The sequence below is a fragment of the Delphinapterus leucas genome, chromosome 3 (genome assembly GCF_059928025.1).
Source record: "Delphinapterus leucas isolate spDelLeu-1000000601 "Yukka" chromosome 3, BTC_Dleu_Yukka2, whole genome shotgun sequence".
Lineage (NCBI taxonomy): Eukaryota > Metazoa > Chordata > Mammalia > Artiodactyla > Monodontidae > Delphinapterus > Delphinapterus leucas.
Window position 1 is genome coordinate 153,275,485 of NC_143131.1, and position 16,839 is coordinate 153,292,323.

The following is a 16,839-nucleotide window of genomic DNA, read 5'->3' on the forward strand; positions in this document are numbered from 1 at the left end:
CCGTTGTGTGATTTTGGGTGGTATCCTGGAAAGTTTGCCTATTATGTTTCGAGACTCTGGTTCCTATTAAAATCCTCGGGAGATTGATACTTTTCCTTTTTCTGTGGTTTTTATTAAGCAATTCATGAACCTATGGTCAAACAGGTATTGTGCCTTGTCTTCTGAGTTGTTCCAGTCTTGGTGCAGTTTTCAGGACACTGCTGTGCTGTTTGTGTCCACATGGTGCACGTACCACTCAGGGGTTAATCTCGGAATTGAGTGGCAGTTTATACTGTAGTTCACTTCCGCAAGCCTCTATTCTGCCTCGTTGGCTCTGTCTGTGCATGAGGCTCAGGGGGATCCCAGGACTTATGTGGGCTCGTACACAGACCTAAATAATCTCCTCCTATAGCTCTCTCCTCTTTGGAATTCTACCCACATTCTCAGGCTTCAGGGGCCCCTCCTACATGTTCCTTAAAGTGTTTAAGCCGCCATGCTGTCATGCAGTTCCCTATGACCAGGTTGACCTTTCAGGTGAAATAGCAAGAGAAAAGAAAGGAAAATAATGGCATGCCCCCACACTCTTCAGACAATAGGAGCCTCTTAACCTGTTCCTTTGTCCAGAGACACAGGCCATTTCTCAGTGAAGGCCTCTGCCATCACTGAGGTTGCAGGGGAGATGTGGTAACTGGGGAGAAAAAGACCAATGGGGATGACCCCCCTCACTCCTCAACATCCAAGCCCCCCACTTTCTCACTTGTCTGGCTAGAAATAAAAGGTTGATCCCATGGTTTTAACTTTCAGCTGTTGCTGGACTTTGCGTGCCTTGCGTAAGCTGGGAGACAGAGGCAGGAAAAAAACCCACCATAATCACCCTGTTACGGGCTGTTATTCAACTTTGGACTTCCAGGCCCCATCTGCCTGTTAGCGTTCACTTCTTAGAGTTTCAAGTGCATGCTGTTTGTCCTCTATCTTGCTCCATGCGGCTCTCAAGCCCTCGTAATATGACCACAGTTCTCGTGCCACATGTAAACATTCGAACACTTTGCAGATACTGAATTAAAAATCTATTATTTACATTGACTCCACCATTTTTATTTTCCTGGTGTGTTCATTAGAAAATTCAAAATTACATATGTGCCTGGCATTATGTATTTTTTGGTGAGCAGTGATCCAGAGGATGGAAATGTATGCCTCCTTCGACTCCTTCAACTTAACCCCACTCTGGGGCAATGTCCCAGCCAGGCAGAAACTGCAGGTGGAGCTGGAGACCTTGAAGAGTTTGGCTATACTTCCAGCTCAGCCCAAAGCCCAAGGATGATTCTGGACTTTCATTCTGACTCGTGCATTTCAGATCTTTCTGGGTTTGGACCTGGTATATATGTCCCTCCCAGCCCGCCCTGCCTGCCCCTTCAGTTGTCACCCCAGCAGGATCCGGTTGGCTTGGGCACTTCTGCGTTTTTTTTCTTTTTTTTGCACTTCTGTTCTTAGTGGCTCTCTCCTCCAATGTTACCAGGTGGGAGGGCAGGTGGACGCACAGGCGCTGACGCCAAATCTGCCACCTCGGGCGGCGGCTGCTGAGCCAGGTACCCTGCTCTCCAGCTTTCCTGCTCTGGTGGCCGGGGACCCATCCTGTACAGTTAGAGCCGGCCGGGGGAGAAGGGGCAGCTGCCCTGCCAAGAAGCTCATCACCCTCAAGGCAAACACCTCCAGCCCTCAGACCCCCGGGGAGATTCAGAAGCGCTAGACGGTCCAGGGGCGCGCATCCTCACCTGTGCGCCCCAGGGCCTGACGTGTACTCTGCGCATGCGCCACCCCTCCCTAAACTTTTGCGCCCCGCCAACGCACGCCCATTGTTCGCTCACAGGTTCCAGAGCTGCATCCCAGCAACAGGCCAAAGAGAGCGCACTCCGATTTTGGCCGAGTTGGCAGCTGAAGGAGAGTGCTCGGAGCCCAGCTCTCTATCCAAGGACCGACCTCACCCAAGTTCTCTAGGGGCAGTTACTTAGGTAGGCCCTGCCCCTCACCCCCGCCCCGGGCACTGGGGGATCAGCACCTGCCAGGAGGGTTCATCTGCCCCCGGCCCGCTCCCCACGCCCACCAACTTACCGTGGCCGGCCCGGGTCACCCAGCTGTCTATGGCCGGCTACCCACTCGCAGGCCAGCCCACAAGTGTCCAGTGACTCTGCATCTGCGCTTTGCCACAGAGTCTCTGAGGCCACATTCTACCATCCCGCAGACCCTGCGCTCCTTTCTGGGGGTCCTTATCTCCATCTGCAGGCGAGGCCATCGGAAGAAGGCAGTGATGGGTGCTCGCACCTCCACGATGTCCCGCAGCTCAGTGTCCGCAGTGGACACAGTCACTGTCAGTGTGGCGCGGGGGCAGCCAGTGCCGGCCACGACACCCAGCTGTGTCCCGAACTACAGCACCGAGAAGACGGTGTTGAGGGCCCTGGGAGAGAGCGGGCAAGGGATGGCCAAGCAGGAGGAAGTCCCCACAGTCACAGGGAGGAACGAAGACCAGAGAAGCGGCCCCGATGACACCGGGGGCGCACGATCTGCATTTAGGCCCCTGGGAGGCTCTTTCTTCGTGCCCAGGCCTGGACCTCTGCAGAGAGACCTCCACGCCAAGTGGGCAGAAGACAGATCCACCAGGAAACTGTAGACCACTTGTATGAGCTCCTGCCCCCAAAGAAACGCCATCACGAGCTCATATAGCTCCACCCGAGGTTTCCCGCCAGTGAAGAGAAGGAGGGGTCCCGCCATACCGCAAGGGCTGCCCCAGAAGTCTGCAAAGAAAGGGAGCGAGGAGGGCCCTCCGTCGCCCTCTGCAGCTCCGGTGGTTTCCCGGAGGAAAAGCCAGCCTGACAAAGATGCAGAGGCAGCAAGAGGGCAGAAAGGGCCCTGGAGGAAGGGCTCCCGCACATCTGACAGTCCCAGGCCCCGAAAACGCAGGATTCCTCTGCTGCCGCACCGGCGAGGGGAGCCTCTGAGGCTGCCCCCAGGCCCTGAGCTGGGTTTCCCTGTCGCCACTGAAGACCTAGACTCCGAGAAGGAAGCAGCGTTCCGGCACATCAACAGTGCGCTGCAGGGTGAGACCTAGGCCATTGGGGGCCTGGGCGCCATGCAGCCTTCCTGTCCCTTTCTGCTGCCTGCCGCAGGGGCTGCTTCTCCGCAGAAAATGTTTCATAGTTATTTCTATTTTAATATGATCATGGTACATTAAAATGTATTAGTGCTTGCCTGTGAACACTAAGGTCACTTGACTTGTAATTGTCTATGTTGTTCTATATTTTTGTGACTAAAGGCATTACTTGGGGGAATGAAAAGAATATCTTGAAGCGATTTTGGCTTTTGATCTGCCACTAACTCCTATTTAACCTTAATTCAGGCGTCGGATTCTTTGACCCAAGGAAACAGAATAGTATAAAAAGAAAGAATGTGAGTGTCAGATGGTGGCAGTGAGTAAGTATAGCAAGAGACGCCTTTGCAAAAGTTACTCTTGGTCCCAGAAGACTCTCACTTAGCTGTGTGACCGTGGGCAAGTCACTTCACCTAAATCTCTGAATTATAGGGCTGTGCTGATGATTTAAAAGTGACTGAGCACGGTGGACACTCGGAAATCCTGGGTTCTCAATAAAGCCACTGCCCTGCTCTTTGGTCCTTTGGGATTACTATATTAGTAAAATTTATACTTGACAGTAATTTTAGCTTAAAGTTTATTTTGTCTATTTCATCTCAGGCTTTTGGCTAAGATCAAGTGTAGTATCTGTTCTTGTCAATTTAAATAGCAAGAGAAAAGAAAGGAAAATAACGGGCATGCCCCCACACTCTTCAAACAATAGGAGTCTCTTAACCTGTTCCTTTGTCCAGAGACACAGGCCACTTCTCAGTGAAGGCCTCTGCCATCACTGAGGTTGCAGGGGAGATGTGGTAACTGGGGAGAAAAAGACCAATGGGGATGACCCCCTCACTCCTCAACATCCAAGCCCCCCACTTTCTCACCTGTCTGGCTAGAAATAAAAGGTTGATCCCATGGTTTTAACTTTCAGCTGTTGCTGGACTTTGCGTGCCTTGCGTAAGCTGGGAGACAGAGGCAGGAAAAAAACCCACCATAATCACCCTGTTACGGGCTGTTATTCAACTTTGGACTTCCAGGCCCCATCTGCCTGTTAGCGTTCACTTCTTAGAGTTTCAAGTGCATGCTGTTTGTCTTCTATCTTGCTCCATGCGGCTCTCAAGCCCTCGTAATATGACCACAGTTCTCGTGCCACATGTAAACATTCGAACACTTTGCAGATACTGAATTAAAAATCTATTATTTACATTGACTCCACCATTTTTATTTTCCTGGTGTCTTCATTAGAAAATTCAAAACTACATATGTGCCTGGCATTATGTATTTTTTGGTGAGCAGTGATCCAGAGGATGGAAATGTATGCCTCCTTCGACTCCTTCAACTTAACCGCACTCTGGGGCAATGTCCCAGCCAGGCAGAAACTGCAGTGTGTCTTGGAGAAGGTCTTTTGCATTGAGATAGTAGGATGCTCTTTTAGCTTCAAGAACTTGGATGTTGTTGAGTTTAACCTGGTATAAGTTCAAATTAGAGTGTTTTAATTTTAGGATGTTAAAGGTAATCCCCATGGTAAACACAAAGAAAAGAGCTATAGAATATTCCCAAAAGGAAGTGAGAAAGTAATTTAAATATTGTATTGTAAGAAATCAGCTAAACACACACAACGAAAGAGAGGAATGCAGGAAATGAGGGGCAAAAAAGCTTTGGGCAGATGGAAAAGAAACAGCACAATAGCAGAAATAAGTCTTTTTTTTGTCAGCAATTACTTTAAATGTAAATGCATTAAACTCTCCAATCAAAATACAGAGATTGGCGGAATAGGTAAAAACATATGATCCAACTATATGCTGTCTACAAGAGACTTACTTGAGATCAAAAGACTCAAGCAGGTTGAAAGTTAAAGGATAGAAAAGGGAATTCCAAACTCAGCGAGAAAACTCAAATAGTAACCAAGAGAGCAGGAGTGTCTATACCAATATCAGACAAAATAGACTTTGAATTTAAAATGGATCAAAGAGTTAAATATAAGAGCTAAACTATACAAATTTCTGAAGAAAAAAAGGGATAAATCTTCATAGTCTTGGATTTGGCAATGAACTCTTAAATATGATAGCAAAGGCACAGACAACAAAAGGAAAAAGAAATTGGACTTTATCAAAATTAAAATCCTTTGTGTTTCAAAGAACACCATCAAGAAAGACATAATACAACCTTCAGAATGAAGGAAAATGTTTGCAAGTCATATATCTGATAAAGCCTAGTATTCAGAATATGTAAAGAACACTGGCAACTCAACAATAAAATGTCAAATAACCAAATTTTAAAAACGAGAAAAAGAATCTGCACAGATACTGCTCCAAAGAAGACACAAATTGCCAATAAGCACATGAAAACATGTGCAAAATTATAAGTCAAAATTATGCAAACTGAAACCACAGTGAGACACCACTTCATACCCACTATTGTGCCATATAATTTTTTTAAAAACAAGCGTTGGCAATGATGTGGGGAAATTGGCACTTTCAATCATTGCTGGTGCAAATACGAAAAAGAAAATAGTTTGGCCGTTCCTCAAAAAGTTCAACACAGAGATACAATATGGCCCAGGAACTCCACTCCCAGGTATATGTCCAGGAGAAATAAAAAACATACGTTCACACAAAAACTTGTACATGAGTGTTATATTGTCGTATCATTATTCATAATGGCCAAAGAGTGGAAACAACCCAACTATTCGCCAACTGAGGAATGGAAAAATAAAATGTGTTATATCCATACAATGAATATTATTCAGCCATTAAAAGGGTGAAGGACAGATACATGCTACAACCTGGATGCACCTTGAATACATTTTGCTTACTGCAAAAGTCAGACACAGAAGTCCGCACATTGTGTGGTTCTATTCATATGAAAGGTCCAGCATAGGAAAATCAATAGAGACAGAAAGACCCAGGGCTGGGGTGAAAGGGGTGGACAGAATGAGAATGACTGATACTAGGTATGAGGTTTCTCTTGGGGATGATGAAAATGTACTGGAATTAGAGATGTTGATTGCAAAACCTGAGTACACTAAAAGCAGCTGAATCACACAGTTAAAAAAAATGTGAATTATATCTCAATCAAAAGATAATATGACAACCTTTTTATAGTCATTACTCTTGATCAGTTTCAGGATGGAATTCTCACAGTGACTTCAATGGAGTGGCTTGTATGGGATGATATTTGAGGCTCAACCCTTTGGGACTAGATGTTCATTTTGAGCTGTTGAATGACGGTGAGGGCCAGCCAGTATATTTTCTTCACGGAGGATCAATCCCCATATGGTATCCTTGGTTTGAATCCTTGTCTTTTTCTCTTCATATTCCTGAAACAAGCTCCTAGGAAATACATTCACAATAGTGAGAGGTGTTGACATCTTCCTGGCAAAAGTCTTATTCACAGGTGAAACTTCAGATCTCCTTATTACTAGCTGCCCGGGGAGTCCCCTGAATCAAAGTAGGGCTTATGAAGATGGACCTTGCATTTTAGCGTGCACTTAAAATACCCAACAGGCTGATCCCATGGGGAAAATAACTTTATTTACATGAGACAAGTACAAAGTCAGCACAACACAATGAGGGAGAGTATGGGTGCTGGTGCCTGATGGCCTGAAATCAAATCCTATTCGAACGCCATGTGTACCTGGGAAGGTTAGTTACTTAGCTCTTCTGTTTCTCAGTTCCCTGGCCAGGGATATGGAAATATTAGTAGGACCTGCTTATTCGTATTATGTTCTGAGGCTAAAAATTAGTAAATACAAAGCCTGAAGAAAAATGATGGGTACTTCATAAGTGCTACCTACATAAATGTTCAAGTATTAAATGCCTGGAAGAATAAGTAGGTTGTCTCCAGAAAGGGCACCTAGGAGGCTACAAATAGGAGGATAGAGCCTACTTTTTCACATTGATGACACGAGTAAGAAGTTTTAGAGCTCATGGAAAGAATATTATTTCTTGTGATGCACTGTGGGGTGGGCAGAGTAGGGGCTGTGACCCATATTTTATGGTTCAGGGCACTGAAATTTAGGCAGATTGAGTAACTTGTCTAGCGTCACAACACTGATGAGTGATGGGTCTGAGGCAGGGGAGGGACAGAGATTCCGGAACACATGGACATGAGATCATACCCTGGATACACAAACCAAGAGCTCTCCTCACTCCCTTTCCCACATCCTCCTGCCCCAAGAATGCTGCAGGGAGACAGCTGGTACTCGGAGGAGGTGCCTGGCCCAAGAGAATGGCTCAAACCTGGACCCACCTCCTGGCTCTACGTTTCAATCCCTGACCCCAAATACAGTGTCTTTCCCCCAAATGCAGACCCCCTGATGGACCAGGGTATCCAAATATGTGTGCATCTCCCCTCCCTTCCCCCTCAGCACTTGATTCTAGCAGCTGATTTGCAGTGAGACTTCCTGGTGGTCAGGTGACCACCCTGAATGACCAGTAGTCTACTTGACTCCCTAACTGACTCAAAACCCAGGACATTCCAAACCAACTGCCCACATGACAGTTGCACAGAGAATTAGCATCATCTTCAACTGATCAAACCCGGATGATGAGCAGTTAATATTCATTAGCTGGGAACAGGGTCTACTGGGCTCGTGTTTTGGTGGCTTAACACATGAAGGTTACAGGCCCCCAGGGTCTCACTGACTAGAAACTGACCAATCGTCTGAGCAGCTTGGACTAAGGCCTGGCTAAGAGCGGGCAGTGGCTGCACGGGCTCTGAGTGGGCACCTTCCCTGCCCAATCCTCCCTCAGCCAGATCCAGGCTCTGCTGTACAAACTACAGCCATTGCTCCTGAATCTACTTGCTGGTATTAGTTCCACAGTACCTTCAATGGAGTGGTCAGTGGGGGTGCTATTTGGGTCCCTACCCTGTTGTTTGGCCAGATGCTGATTCTGATGTGCCTGAACCACCGCTGCGGATGGCCAGCAGATTATCTTGATCACAGATGATATTCTTGTGCATCCTGTGTTTGATTCCTTTATAATCTTCCTTTTCTTCTTGGTACCCGGGTCATGATCCTGGAAAACACAACAAAAACTGAGAGAACTATTGATATGTTGCTGGGAGAAGACCATGCAGAGGTGTCAATTCATTCCCAGGTCACACGTCTGTTCTCTTTGTTCACCAGCCTCCTAGGGGAGTCTAGGGGAGTCACGTGAATCGAAGCTGGGCTGAGAAGAGGGTGTTGCAATGTGGTGTGCACTTAAAATAGCCAGCAGGCTGACTGCACGGGACATGACTTCATTTAGTGAGATAATATAGAAAGGGAGCACAGCACAGTGACCGACAGAGTGGGAGCTGGTGCCTGATGGTCTGGATTCAAATCATACCAGAAGCCACATGAACCTGGGAAAGTTATGCAGACCCTCTGTCCTCAGTTCCTTGTTCTGTGATAGTGGAAATGTTAATAGGGTCCACTTATTAGTATTACATGATGAAGCTTAATACAGCAAATCAGGTAGACCCTGATGAAAAATGATGCTTACTTCATAAGTGCTACCTAAGTGTTCAAATATTAAATGTCTGGAAGAATAAGCAAGACATGTGGTAGTGCTGCCTCCAGAGAGGGCACCTGGATGCCACAGGGCAGGGGAGTGGGGAAGGTTATGGGTGTGATGCTTTAGAGCTTGTGAAGAATATCTGTCATCATCTCCTGTGATCCCCACATCAGCCCCGTGGGGAACTCATGGCAGGTGCTGTGAACCATATTTTATGGTACATGGCACTAAAATGTTGAGATTTTAAGTGACTTTCCCGGAGTCGCAAAGCTGATGACAGATGGATGTGGGACAGGAATGTAGTTGGTTCCCTGGGACAGAAATCCCTGAACCCCTGAATCCTCTAGATGGTGCTCTGGACTCCTGAGCCCAGGGCTCCCCTCCCTCCATCCCCCCAAGCCTCCTGCCTGCCCCATGGTTGCTCCAAGGACAGGAAGGGTCTGAGCCAACAGGAGGGCCCAAGCCTGACCCACTGCCTCCCTTACATGTTGATCCCTGACCCCACAGCTCTTAAATATCCCTGAAAGAAGGTCCCTTGAAGGATCAGGGGGTCCCATCTACGTCCCTCCTCCCTCAGCGTCCTCACACACTGGGTGAGCCTCCTGGTGGTCTGACCAGTGGTCGGCTTGTCTCCACGTGGCTCAGAGCCCTGGTCTCTCCAAGCCAGTTGCCCACATGGCACGTCTCTAACAAATTAGCTTGGTCTTCAACAACCAGCCCTGGATGCACAGTTAGTGCTGATTAATCAGGACAGTGGCCTGCTGGGCTGTGCTTGGTGGTTTAGTGGGTGAAGCTGGCGTGCCCCACTGTCGCCTATTGATGTGAGCAACTGTCTGAGTAGCCTGGGCTACGGCCTGGCTGGGGAGGGGCCGTGGCCGCACTGGCTCTGAGGGCGCACCTTCCCTGCTCATCCTTCCTCATCAAAATCCAGCCCCTACAAACTCCTCATCCATCCCTAGACCCTGCAGTGGCACAGGAGAGAGGCCCATGCCCTTCTAGAGGGACCCCTCCATAGCCACAGCCTAGAGACCCCATCCCAGGACTGTCTCTGAGGATGACCCAGGCCCTCCTAATCTCTGTCACCAAATGTTCATTCCACTAACCCGATGGCATTGTCCCTTCTCTCCACGTTCCCAGGCAGCGCCCAAACACCCAGTGATCCTGTCCACATCAACCACTGGAAATACCGCCACGAAATCCCAGTTTCCTTCCTTTCTGAAAACCTCTAGGTTTAGACTGCTAATATTTGCTTTTGGATTTTGACATCGACATTCAGAAGTGTTTAGCCTGGAATTTCTCCTGTCCTGTAATATCTACTGCTGGTATGACATCAGTATTCTCCTGGTCCGATGAAAGCAGTGTGGGTGTGTTCCCTCTGTATCTGTTCTCTGGAAGAGTGTGTAGGAGACGGGCATCGTTTCTGTCTTAAATGTTTGGTAGAAATCAGAGGAAGCCACCTGGCCCTGAAGTTTGTTTTGTGGGGAAATTTTTTTGGCATCTCTTTCTAATTGAAGTTTACTTGGTGTATTGTACAGGGCACAGATCTTAAGCATAGAGCTTTATGGTTTCTTGTAAATATAAACACATCTGTTACCAACACCCAGTTCAATATACAGGACGTCCCCAGCACTCTGGCCGCCCCCTGTCGAAGAATAAGTGCTAACTTATTCGGTTATAAGAATGAAGTCAGTTACTCCATGTATATTCCAAGTGCAGTGATTTACACACAAATAACTCAAAATGAGTGTGGCAGCACAATGAGAAAGTAGTGGAGGGTGCTGGAGGGCTGGGAGAATCCAGTCCCTTTGGGATTTCCGCTGTGGAGGTGGGGCCAGAGTAAGGAAGCTGAGAGGAGCTTCTCTGAAGCATCTGGGCTTTTACAGAGGGAAGAACTACTGCTCCCCAGAGTGCAGCGCCCATTGTAATTCACTGAGCCCTCCCTTTGCGGAGGGTGCTTTCTATACTTGTGTGTTATTTTACATAGAAATGTTTAAAAAAATAAAGAGGAGATCAATTTTGTTTGATGTAACAGCCTTTCACTGTTAAAAGTAAGACATATATCTAAAATTATGCTAAATATGTACAGCTCCGACAGGAAGTAACCGGCACTCACTACCTGACTCAGGAGCGGAGGCGGAGCAGAGAGGCGGCCCTCCTTCCTTGGCCTCGTGTCTCATTTAAGCTGCCAGACGCTGCACAAGCTCCATCCCCTCTGAGTCTCAGGCTGAGGCCTCCAGGTCACAGTCTTCACAGGAGTCAGACGAGAACCTGCCACACAAAGGCAGGGACTGGAGTCAGTGGGGAGGTGGGCTCCCTGGGGTCGCTGTGTGGGACCCAGGGGGCTACTCAGACCCTGCAAGTGACTTTGGGCCCTGACATCCCCAGGGCTCACATCCCCAGGGCACTGGGGCCTGTTTGCTGCTCTTTGCCAAGTGTGTTCTGGTAGCAGAGAGACCTGTCCTACAGGGGCGATTTAACCTGGGCATTTGGCCGGGCGGCGTTCGAGCGACTGGTCCCCTGAACAGTGAAAGTGATGCAGAGGAAAGGGGAGGCACTGGGGCTCCAGGTTGAAAAGTGTGGGTCCCTCCCACCTGGGCGCTGTGAGGAGTGGGAGGTCTGATGACACAGGTGGGAGTAGTGACCCTGTCCCTCCAGCCCACACGCAACACGGCCCATCATGAGACCAGCACAGTGGAAGTGGGCAGAGAACCGCAATGTTCCCTTTTCCCCTAATAATCGTTTTTCTTTCTTTAACACCCCAGCCAAACTTGCCTGTGCTTTTTCATTTAAAAATATCCTGATGCTGTGGTCACAGAATCATAAATTCTATAGCTTTGCTGTATCCCAACATGAAAAGTTTGTAGAAGACACTGCTTTTCAGCATGTAATAAAACCAGATGTATTTGTTATCTAATTTTAAGGTCATAATTAATTTGGAATCCTGGCCCTTTAACTCATCCTAAATTAGCATTGCTTTGAATTGCCTTCATTTTGTGTGTGTGTTGTATTCAATTTTTACACATCTATGAAAAATCTATAGAACCTCAGGTTGAGAAATGGTGCCATGAGGTGACCCAGGCCCTTCAGTGGGGCTCCACAGAGGCTGAGGGGTCCCCAGGGGTTGGGCAAATCCCAGCCAGGTGTGGATCCTGCAGTGTCCCCTACCGGATGACAGGGCTACTGTGTGCCCACAGGGATGCAGCAGCGCTGGGCCAGGTGAGCTGTCTGCTTGCATGAGAAGAAGCCCCGGTTCCTCTGTCCTCCTCACCCTTTCCCCAGGACGCCTGAACTGGGGGGTACCAGGGCCACTCCAGATATCTCACCACACCTGGGGATTAACTGGGGATGTTGTCTGCTGACCTTGGCGGGTTGGGAGGGCAAGGCTGGGTCCTGCAGAGGGAGATGTTGAACCTCACCAGGGACACTCTTTACAAAGAACACAATGTGAACAACACCTCCAGGAGTGATGTACGTGATGACCCCACAGACACCTTCGGCCCCCCATCTAAACATAAGAGCCTGGCATCTTCAGGGATTCTATGGAACGGGGACTGTTCCCTGGCGAGATGCACTCAGGTCATCCTCCAGTTGCCTGCGCAGATTACCACCATTCTCTTCTCTCCACCTTTTTGTTCACATGCAGTGGTGAGCACCTCTGTGCTCTTCTCTGGCTTTTGGGTTTTCCTGAAGCGCCAAAAAAAAAAAAAAAAAAAAAAAGTCAGGGATGGCAAGAGAAGCACATACACTTATTTGCCTTCTGCTCTTCCTCCTACCCTCTCCACGCTCACATTTCCTCTTCTTGTTCTTCCTCATCCTTTTACTTCATCCCTTCTCTTGAATCCAGGATGAGAGAATTTCTTTTTTTTTTTTAATTGGATGAGTCAGTCTTCTTTTACTTATTTATTTATTTTTAACGTCTTTATTGGAGTATAATTGCTTTACAATGGTGTGTTACTTTCTGCCTTATAACAAAGTGAATCACCTATACATATACATACATCCCCATAACCCCTCCCTCTTTTGTCTCCCTCCCACCCTCCCTATCCCACCCATCCAGGTGGTCACAAAGCACCGAACTGATCTCCCTGTGCTAAGTGGCTGCTTCCCACTAGCTATCTATTTTACGTTTGGTAGTGTATATATGTCCATGCCACTCTCTTTGTCACAGCTTAACCTTCCCCCTCCCCATATCCTCAAACCCATACCGTTTTTATGCTAAGTTATATTCTACATGTACCTGGAAAAATGTTAAAAAGATTTTTAAAGAACTGCGCATCTATTTTTGCAGCTGATTTGCCTGTTCAAGGCTCGCTAGCACTTTATCCATCTCAGTACTATTTCACTTAGTAAACAAATGCAGTTACCATAATTGCTGCATATGTGTCTGTGTTCCCTTCTAGGTTATATGTTTTTGAAGTTAGAAACTATATTTATATCACAGCCCCTATGTATGGCACAATATCCATTGCTAATTCAGATTGTGTTTTAAGATATGAGACAAAATTTAAGACTTTTATTATAGTCATAAACATCTAGCAAATCAACCAGAAAATAAAAACTAATTTTCAATTGGTTGGCCAAGAACAAAAAAGGGAGGAATACCTAGTGCAAAATCATATCTCTAATAACTACTGTTGGATTTAGAGCACACACATGCTAAACTTATTTTAAAATATCTTCTTATCAAAGATTTGAGGTTGGACCGGAAAAAATTATATCAGAAGTGAAAATAATTATGTGGTCTGACCAGCGTGGATCACAGAAAGTAAGGGTATACTATATATAAAGTAGATAAACTACGAGGTCCTGCTGTATAGCACAGGCAACTATATTCAATACCTTGTAATAACCTATAAAGGAAAAGGATCTGAAAAAGAAATATATATATATCTGAATCACTTAGCTGTACACCTGAAACACAACATTGTCAATCAACTAGTCTTCAAGGGAAACAAAACAAAACAAAGTAAGTGTAAAGGGAAGTATAGTTTTATAAATTCACCTCTGATATCCAATGGACCAACTGAAAGAAAACAGAAAGTACAACTTTCTAGGAGACAGGACATGGCCAGCAAGCCAGGCCGTTACCCTCGGTAACGGTCATACCTGCCAAAAAATATACAGACTAGCCTGCATTCAGGAATACATAGGAATTCTTCATTTATCTGGCATTGTTAGGCAATGAGGTATTGCATGTTAGGAGAAGTATTTTTAAAATGACAAAATGAAGAGGAGTTGTTTTAACCTTCACTCGGTAATTTTTTTCTAAAATTAAGAAATGTATCCACTGGTGTATTTAATGTTTCCGTGATAACTCGGGGTCATCAGTTCAATCAACGTTTGCATGAATAATGCAAATGGAAACAAGACAGGCATGCTTACTTACTGAAACTGAAAATGACATGGCACTGGCTGGAATAACTGATGAGAGAGCACGAAAAAAGCAAAAATGAAAACAAACCGTGATCAAGAAACAATCAGTCAAGTTCTGACTTTCTGTACTTAGTTTCAAAATGAGATACCACAAATCCCAGCGAGAGACTCCAGCATCATCAGCTGTCTTTCTCCTTTGTTTCCACCTTCCTTTCCTTCTCCTTCTATCCTAGACTGTTCCAGGCAGTGCTTATGGCTGCTTGCAAGAGAAATTCTAATACTTGCTTTCTCTCACACAAACTTCACAATATGTCCATGTGATAACTAGTGTGGAGGTAAAAGACAATTCATCACAGAGACATCTCCTATGAAAATAAAATTAGAAACTAGCTTTTAAACATGCAGAGAGAAGGGCGTGGAGTCAGGCACTAATTTCCTTGCGAATTCCTCTCCATTTCTAATAGACGTTCTTCTTTACCAAGATCCCTTTTTATTGGTGTCCTATTCCAGACTGCTCCACCCCGCCCATCCTCATTCTGTAAAATACATTCACACTCTTTTGTGACCCTACTTATTTGCCCATTAAATAATCAATCATAGAACTGTCGGAATTATTTACAGAGTGAAATTAAAATGCTGGAGTCACTTGGAGGGTTTAAGCAACTCCACCAGAAAATACTGGGCATGGATTTAAAAGAGGCTGCGTGGGACTTGCTCTTGTCCAAGTTCTTTCTCAAGAAGTATCTGAAATAAGCCTAAATTCAGAGTTAATCAGACTGGCCTGCTTTCTCAGGTGGACTGGAACTCATTGCTCTTTCCCCTCAACTCCCTGATGTCAGCGGCACTTTCCGGAGAGGAGGTGGACTTCTCTGCCTACTGCAGAAGCTCAGTTCCCCCCGGGCCCACTCCGTGTCTGAATCCCACACTTGAGGCCACATGCCAGCCTTCCCAGAACATTCGTCGTCTCATTTCAGTTTTTGACCTGCTCAGATTGAGTCCCTCTAGACTCTTCCTCAGCTTGAAACCTGATCTTCCACCACTTTCCCTGACCTCGATGGTAACCTGCCTACTTTAGGCCTCAGGTGCTTTAGCTATAAATTGATATATTTGCCCTTAATTCTAAAGTCTTCTTTCTAAAGCTCTACAATGTGGTGGCTCCTTGAAAATGTTTCTCTTTGCTGGTTGTAATTTTGTACAGAATTAAAAGCACAGCTACTCTAAAAGACAGTAAGTTGCATTGGATAAGGAAAGTGTGCTCTTGTAGTTAGAGTAACAGGGATGGAAGACGACTTAGTATGTTTTAAGATACTCATGATCCATTCTCGTGAGAGTCGGGGGAAGAAGGGGAAGAGAGTTAATAAAATACCAAATGTTTGTGACAAATTAAGTTCAAGATGTAGCTGATAAGTTACTACTTGAATAAGCCACACAAATCCAATTCAAGTTTTGCTTTATTTTTCTAAGAAGGGATCCCAGTGAACTGAGTCCCATGTTCAGTAACTCCACGTTCAATGGCTTAGTCTTTAAACACTGTTATGTTGCTGGAAGAAGAAATATTGCCCACCATTCCTAACTGATGTTTAGCTATCACGCACATTTGAAATAAATTTATTACTTTGCCTGATCTCAGGGTAATACATTCCAAAGGGGCAAAGCACACACGAAAAGTTATGGAGTCTCCATCTTCTACACTAAAGTGTGCAATAAATTACATATTATTTGGCCGTTAAGTTCACAAGCCATAGAAACCATTCCATTTGCAATGTATACAGTGGTAATCAGCAGGTAATGAGAATGATATAAAACCAAACAGACCATGTATGATGGCACTGCTGCCAATAAAGCAATCATTAAATGCATTCATATGCATCTACGATAGGTAAGCTCTTTGAGGGCAATTGCTATGAATTCTACATACCTGTCAGGATACTATATAGAGCCCACTTTCTATGGCCTTTATTCAAAGACGCTGAGAAAGGGTTACTCTGGGTAAATTCAGACCTTTTCTCAATATAGAATTTGGTCAACATGCATTCTGAACAGCAAAATTTCACAGTATTTTCCTACACTAAGTGCCACCTCAGCAAATGCAGGATTAAGTATAATGGATTATAAGAAGTGAGAAAGGAAAGATGGAAGAAAAGAAGGAAGGTAGGAAAACGGTGGGTATGGAGTACTTCAACATTTATGTAAAGAGTGGAACTAAAACTAACCTGAGGTTACCCTGAATTATTAGCATACGCTATAGAAACTTAAATGAAAAAATAAAAAAAACCCAGCAAGGGAAACCCAAAGATTCTCTGTTTTTTCACTTTACTGCATATATACGTCCATCTTAAACAATCTATATGCTTATATCCAATAAGAGAGCATTGTTTTGCAAGGCTATTTGGCTTCTATCAGCATGTAAAGGTCGGACAACTCAACTTTAGCAGAGTCAGCCTTCAGGTGAATAACTGCTTCTTTCAGGTTGTGAACATTTGAATTTTCCAGAAATGTTTCCCAAAAAATGAAAACTAAAAGAGTCCTAGGACAGCGTCCTTTAGAAGTTTTATAGTACCAAGGTTTTTGGAAGAAGAGTATTCTTGTCAATTATCAACACAATGATTCCAAGCAGGTCAATTTTTGCTGAGAATATTATATAACAGAACCCACTTCACCTCCATTATACTGACAATGATCTTCCTTACTTCAACCTTGTGCTGCTTAGTAAAGTTGAAAATACGGAGCCAAGAACAGACAGTGACAATGCCAGAGACTCAGATGTACCTATAAGTGCCTTCAGACAACATCAGCCACCCAGGCTAAAGTCCTGGTTTAAAACATCCCAACATGAATGAATCTCAAAAACTATATGCTGAGCAA

The 16,839-nt window shown here is 45.5% G+C and overlaps 1 protein-coding gene and 2 pseudogenes across 11 annotated transcripts in view; 2 read left to right on the forward strand and 1 right to left on the reverse strand.

The window, feature by feature from the left end:
- Positions 1-16,839, reverse strand: part of LOC149749789 (2'-5'-oligoadenylate synthase-like protein 2) — a 69,028-nt gene that overhangs the window by 14,991 nt on the left and 37,198 nt on the right. For 6 of the 11 annotated variants that reach the window (XR_016392499.1, XR_016392496.1, XR_016392497.1 and 3 more), the window contains one exon: positions 6,614-12,285. Coding sequence is in view for 2 of the 11 variants with exons in the window: in XM_089908515.1 (XP_089764641.1) it covers positions 7,971-8,065 (95 nt within the window). In the remaining 9 variants the exon portion in view is untranslated. Of the gene's footprint in view, positions 1-6,170; positions 6,433-6,613; positions 12,286-16,839 lie in introns of those variants that run through there. The other 5 variants (XM_089908515.1, XM_089908516.1, XR_016392500.1 and 2 more) reach the window with 5 other exon arrangements.
- On the forward strand, positions 2,306-4,107 carry LOC149749790 (putative POM121-like protein 1; annotated as a pseudogene).
- Positions 3,710-3,815, forward strand: LOC149749791 (U2 spliceosomal RNA; annotated as a pseudogene).